Source organism: Haplochromis burtoni, unplaced genomic scaffold, assembly GCF_018398535.1.
Source record: "Haplochromis burtoni strain Fernald_Lab_line unplaced genomic scaffold, NCSU_Asbu1 Contig_752, whole genome shotgun sequence".
Classification (NCBI taxonomy): Eukaryota; Metazoa; Chordata; class Actinopteri; order Cichliformes; family Cichlidae; genus Haplochromis; species Haplochromis burtoni.
The window spans coordinates 22,140-28,929 of record NW_024583113.1 but is presented as its reverse complement, the minus strand read 5'-3'; the positions used below and the strand labels follow the sequence as shown (position 1 = coordinate 28,929).

Here is a 6,790-nt window from a genome sequence, read left to right as displayed (position 1 = left end):
AGCTCTCAGAACAAACACAGTAGTGGGACCAACATCTTCTCGACTTTTGTGTTGTGCTGAATTCTTCCTTGTAGGAGCCCACAGGTGGGCCACCAGCAAAACCAAGTCCGGGCCTCTGCGATCAGTCTTAGTCTAAGTTGCTCTGTTCAGGTTCCAGTCTCCCCTGGAGGTGTGGGTTTAAATCCCACTTCTGACAGGAAGTGTTTTGTAGCACAGAGGGATTGTGGGAACTTGTCTCTCAGGTCTGGGCTCAGTAAATGCTGGACGTGGACAGGAAAAGGCCAGCTGCAGCGTTGTGTGCTCCACCAGTGATAAACAGTTTGTCCCTCCAGCTGAAAGCACCACCACAAACACCAGCTCCTCCCCTATAATGCCCCCCTTACATCACATAAACCTGCCTGTTGTGTATATTTATGTGTTGTGTGTCCATGTTGAAAGCTCATAACGATCACACAGTTTCATTGTGTAACTGTAAAATACGATGTAAGAGACGATAGATGCAAACATCTTTGGCTTTGCTCTGAGTGCAGGATAAAGTCTCGCTCTGGATTCACAGTGTTCTGGGATCCCTGGAAAGGATGTGGCTTTGCTTTTGGTGTACTTTTTATCTTTCAGGTGTCAAGCCTCCACCTATTGGCCAGTTCAAAGTTGATTGGCATGTGTCTATTGGCTGGTCTGGGCACAGTTGGCCAATCACTCTCCGAGGATCACTACAAATGAGCAGCTCCCTGGCCAGCTTTATGACAAACACATGAACAGGCTTCTTTGTATTGTGTGTGGTGGGAGGCTGGATGGGTAAGCTGGGGTACCCTGTGCACTGGTTGCAGGTTTTAAACTGTTCGTCACACTAGGTTATGCGGCTGATGCCACTCCTGTATGTTTTCACTGTCCTTTTGTAGTAGCTAGGTAAGCCTTTTGTTTTGCATTTTTTGTTTCAGTTAGGCCCTGGAAGCTTTCGACCTCTGTTTGTTTTATTAATTTCTTTGATTTGGATCAACCGCCCAGTCCTCCTCCCCCACCTCTTTTCTTTTGTTAAGTTTGACTATCAAGGCAAGCAACCAATAAATCCTGTCTGATTCTTAACTGTTCGGTGGTCTTCCTCCTTCATTGATTGTGGTTGTCCAGTGTTGCTGTCTCCTTCCTACCTTTGCCTCCACCATGGTGGGGGGGACGTAACACCCCCTCTGTTCCTCTCTCTCTCTTTGCGTCAAACATACAGTTGAAACCAGATATTTACAAACTCTTCAGATAAAAACACTTTTTTAATTGTAACATCAAATCAGACTAAATGTTTATATTTTAGATAAATATAAAAACATATTTTTTAACTTTAAGCGTAAAGAGAGAAACTGTCTGTGTTTCTTGTAAATGGCACCAAATTGTATTCAAACTGAGCCACACTTATGGAGCTCCACAGTTCTCTTCCTGGTGTTTTGTTGACATCTCCTGATGTTCCCATGTCACAGAAACAGGCTCTGTGTTTTGCCTTATATGCATCCACAGCTGTGCCACCAGTTTACTCACATGGACTCTACGAACCAATCAGAAGCTTCTTCAGCTCAGAATGGAATCGTCTGGTTTTCTTATTATTTAACAATAAACTTAGTGTTCATGTACTCCTACATTTGATGAAAGTGATAAAAATAGAAGCTCTGTCTCTCTTTATTCTGACATTTAACTAATTCAAAATATATTTCAATATTTATCTAAAACAAAAGTTTACTCTAAATTGATGTTGTACAGTAAAAAAATGTTCTTGTGTTTTCCATAAAGTGTAAATATCTGGTTTCAACTGTGAATATACGGCTGTGTATTGAAATTCCTCTTGTTTTGCATAGAAATATACTGAACAACATACAAAGCTTAATATATAAAATAACATCTGAGTTTTTTCTGTGAAAGAAGCTCCTCATGTCCATTGTTGTGTTCATCAATGGACATGAGGTTTTCATCATTCCTGACGTTTCTGAACAGGCAGAAACTGAGATTCTGGTTCATCCGATTCTCAGGAGCAGCAGCAGCAGCAGGGAGGGTTTCCTGGTTTGATGGCCGAAGCTTTGGTCCATGTTTCAGGATGTCAGTGGGCTCGAGTTCTGTGTGCAGAGTTGGGACCACATCTGAGGAGGCAGAAGGATGATTTCAGACAGTCAACCGACCCGGAGCAGTAGCCAGCTGTGAGTCTGAGGGAAACAGGAGTATTTCAATGTTTCCATCTCACTAAATATTCAGTACATGTGCATGTTAACAGACTTGTACCAAATGCAGCGTTCTGATTGGTCAGATCTTTTTATTCGCATGTAAAAATGCAGAAATATTGAGCTGGTTTTGAAAACAAATGTCACAAATTCGTCCAAGGACGCCGTCAATGTGAACGTTTTAAAGTGGACTACAGTGGTTTAAAAAGTAAGTTTTCGAACCCCCAGACAGCCTGAAAGTGGTCTTCACACTCAGATTGTTCACACGATGAAACGTGGTCCATTCATGCTCTGATCAGCTTTAATGGAACTGAAAACTCAGGGTTAGTCAAAGATGCAGGAGGCCTTCAAACTATCTTTGGTTGAACTTTTAACTTCATTTAATCAGGTGAGAACCATCGTGTGTGTGGCTTAAATCCTACAGTTGTGTATTAAAGTATTTTGGTTCCTGGAGGAGTGAAAATCCGAATCCATTTTCTATCAGAGGGACTGATCCAGAAAAGCTAGTTTAACTTCAGTCCGATTTCCCTCGAGACTAACTGGAAAACTCTGAACCTGTATAATTGTCTTTAGATGTGAGGGTGCGTGACTTCAGCAGGCGTTAGACGAATGTGAAGTCTTAGTTTAATACATTTATTACTGATGGTGTTTAAAAAGTTCTAATTCAAACTGGTTTCACTGAAAATCAGGAACCTGAGAAGTTTGTGATTAATGTAAACCCCTCAGAGACTAAACTGTTTCTCTATCACTGTGGCTCGTTAATGAAGTCCCTGAGGTCAAAGGTCATTTCAGTGTGTCATCATGTTTGTCCCTGAGGCATTTTCACATTAGCTACAGTTTCCTCTAATTCCCTCTGGAGCAAATCAGAGCTGGAAACCTGAGAGACCAAAGAGACCAGAGAGGTCCCGAGCCGACCAATCAGAGTGAGCGGACCTGAGCTCTGGCCTCAGTGGTCCGCTGAGGGCTCGGGATGATAACGACATCCCCTCAGACCGCTCTGTAATGACCCCCCCAGGATTGATTTTAGTTGCTTTGGTCAATAAACTAATATGAACTTAAACTCTGAGGTTCAATCTTTTGAAAAACTTCTGAAAATCAAAGTGGAGCGCATGAACAGTCGAGGAAAAACGTAACACAAGAAGAGTTTGGTCCTTCCTCTCTGTACCGTTACCATCCGCTGCATTCTACAACATATAAATATATAAAACTATAAAAACTGCTTTCTACTTTTGTTCCGTTTTTAAAAAATGTAATCTATACTCATATCACTTTCTATCGTGAGCTGACATGTAGCAGGTGGTCTCTGTCACATTTTAAGATTATAATACTTTAGGAAATACAATATGTGGCACAGTCAGACACCTCAGGTAGATAAAGGTGTGCTGTACCAGTGACTCATAAATCTAAAACCATTTTTAATGATTAGTTTCAGTTTAATTTCAGCTCAGCGGAACAATCTGATCGAAAGCTTCTGAGTTTATTCTTGGTTAAAAACAGGGAGCGTTCACGTGCACCAGACTGGGGCGTTCATCAGTCTGGTGACCACCTGACATGTTTTCAGAAGCGCCACCATGAAGACTGTGAGCATGACTGTCAGCAGGCTTGGGGTGACCGACCTTTTCACAAGTGCTTCATATTGTAAGGTAGAGACCCTACCGCAATAATAAAATCAAACGACCCACTTAGATCAAAGTCAGGCCAAACTGTGGTACCAAACACACTGCTAAAAAAGTACAAGAACACTTTAATCAGACTACAGCGTTGAGTCTGAACTATTCAGGTAAGTATTAGAAGGAGATGTTAGTCAGTTTCAGGCCATACCTGGACCCTGCAGAGCTAGGTAGCCCAACTACCTGTGGATGACAGGGATGGCATCTACGTATCGTTGCTAGAAGGTTTGATGTGTCTCCCAGCACGGTCTCAGGACCATGCAGAGAGATGGGCAGTTATGGGTGGACAGGGCCGTAGAAGGCCCTTAACCCATCAGCAGGACCAGTAAATGCTCCTCTTTGTAAGGAGGAGGAGCGTCCTCAGAGCTACAGACCTCCAGCAGGACACTGGTGTGAATGTCTCTGACCAAACAATCAGAAACAGACTAACGAGGGGGGTCTGAGGCCCCGACGTCCTCTAGTGGACCCTGTGCTCACTGCCCGGCACCGTGGAGCCCGACAGGCATTAGCCATAGAATACCATAATTGGCAGGTCCACCAATGGTGCCCAAACTTTCCACAGACGAGAGCAGGTTCACTCTGAGCACATGTGACAGATGTGAAGGTGAAGTTGTGGAGAACGTTGTAACATCGTTTGTGGGGGGTCACTGATGGTCTGGGGAGGCATATCCACAGAGGGCTGCACAGACCTTTACAGGCAGCGGCACACTGACTGTCACTGGGTATCAGGATGAAATCTATTGACCAGGTCATAGGTGACCCGTCTGAGGTTAGGGTTTGGGCTCAGCTAACCTACCACTCATTATTCACCTGCTTGAAACACTCAGATTTAGATCTATCAGACTAGATCAGGATGAGTCGTCTTTTGTCCACAGTAGGACACCCACAGCAGAATAAAAGTGGTTTTCTTCTTCTGAACCTCTGAACTGTGATGTTCTGCTCAAATTGCGCAGGAAGCGGTCGGTGTGAAACCGGCTGAATTTGCCTGTGATAGCTTATTTAAAACAAGAAAACGTTGATAACTGAAAAGTGCAGAAATTTCGACTCATGCTGAGCCTGGCCTGTTGTTTTAGTGGGCCCATCTTCATCAGCACGTCAGTGACGTGTCGCCACAGCTGCATGTTTGCAAAATTAGTGGTGCAGTCTGAGCCAAGGCCAGAATCTGTAGGTCTGAGCAGGTTTAGCGTGAGACACATGACTGCTTACTGACAGCTCTTTGTTGACGTCACGTCAACTCCAAGCTGCCCAGCCGTGATGCAGCGAGGCAACAACTAACCAGGCTTCACATGAGGACTGCTGCGTCTGTGAGGTTGTCCTCTGAAGCTGGACAGATACACAAAGGGCCTCAGGTAGAGTCAAACCCAGGCACTCTGGGCTTCTGGTCACCTGCTCACCCTGTGCTATTAAAGCAACGAGATAGCTCACTCTGAAAACTGAAACAATTCCAGACGGTAAGTGCTCAGGAGACAGAGGCTGTTACACTGAACCACACAGACGCAAAACAAAACAAATCCGAACCTTCCCGTCAATCACTGAACTCGTTAGTCCGTCACATGGAGCGACGAAGGCGGATTTGTGCTGAGAAGGTATAAAAAGGCTGCAGAGGTGACTGTGTTGTCACAGGTGAACAGGTGAGCTGCAGTGTTTGTTAGATCAGACACAACAACTGTGCACATGACATATTTGGGACATTTGTACTTTGTGAGCTATGTTAAATGTAACCACGCCTCCTCTGTCTTATTTCATTCTTGGAGGTTTTATGAATGTTGGAAGTTTAAAATTCTTCTATTTCTCATTAACTGTAATATTATACATCCTGATCATTGCTGCCAACACGTCTCTGATTGTGGTTATCTGTGTGAACAGAAGCTTACATGAACCTATGTACATGTTTCTGTGCAGCCTGTTTGTGAATGAGCTGTATGGTAGTACAGGGCTGTTTCCGTTCCTCCTGCTTCAGATCCTCTCTGATGTTCACACTGTTTCTGCTCCTCTCTGCTTCCTGCAGATCTTCTGCATTCACACTTATGGAAGCATTGAAGTTTCAAACTTAGCCGTCATGTCTTATGACAGATACCTCGCTATTTGTTGTCCTCTACAATATAACACCCAAATGACTTCTAACAATACAGCTGTTCTGATTGTGGTGATGTGGGCGTTCTCTTTAGCGAAATTTCTTATTGCTTTGTCCTTAAACCTGCGTCTCAGGCTGTGTGGAAACGTCTTAAACAGTTTGTATTGTCAGAATTACCTGGTGGTTAGGCTGGCTTGTTCTAGCACAAAGGTGAATAATGTTTATGGGATTTTTGACATTATTATGACCATCATAGTCCCCACACTTATCATCTTGTTTTCTTACATGAAAATCCTCAAAGTGTGTTTTTATGGATCCAAACAGATGAGACAAAAAAGCCTGACCACCTGCACGCCTCAGCTGGTGTCTCTCTTGAATTTTTCTTTTGGTTGTTGCTTTGAAATATTTCAGAGTAGGTTCGATACGACGGGTTTACCTGCCGCTCTGAGAATCTTCCTGTCTCTGTATTTTCTCATGATGCAGCCGCTCATGAATCCGATCTTGTATGGAACACAGATGTCAAAGATCAGAGGTGTTTATGAACATGTGCTGTCCACTATAATGTCGTGTGGGTGTAGTAAAGTTTCACAGAGTGATTGACAGCAGCTGACCTTGAAATGTGTTTGTTAAATTATGAGAAAGTGTCTTCCTGTGGAGATGAATTAATGTTTAGCTGATTTGTATTTAACAAAACAGAAGAGAAGCACCAGAGAGAACCTGTGTGCCACAGAAATATACGCTGTAATATAATATAGCTTTCAGGCAATAAACACACACACACACACACACACACACACACACACACACACACACACACACACACACACACACACACACACACACACACACAC

General features: G+C 43.5%; 1 protein-coding gene across 1 annotated transcript; it reads left to right on the top strand.

Moving 5' to 3' along the window:
• The first annotated feature begins 5,573 nt into the window (after window positions 1-5,573).
• Window positions 5,574-6,539, top strand: LOC102293570 (olfactory receptor 52E4-like). The gene has a single exon (XM_005950176.1). The coding sequence runs from the start codon at window positions 5,574-5,576 to the stop codon at window positions 6,537-6,539; it is 966 nt and encodes a 321-aa protein (XP_005950238.1).
• The last annotated feature ends 251 nt before the right edge of the window (window positions 6,540-6,790 follow it).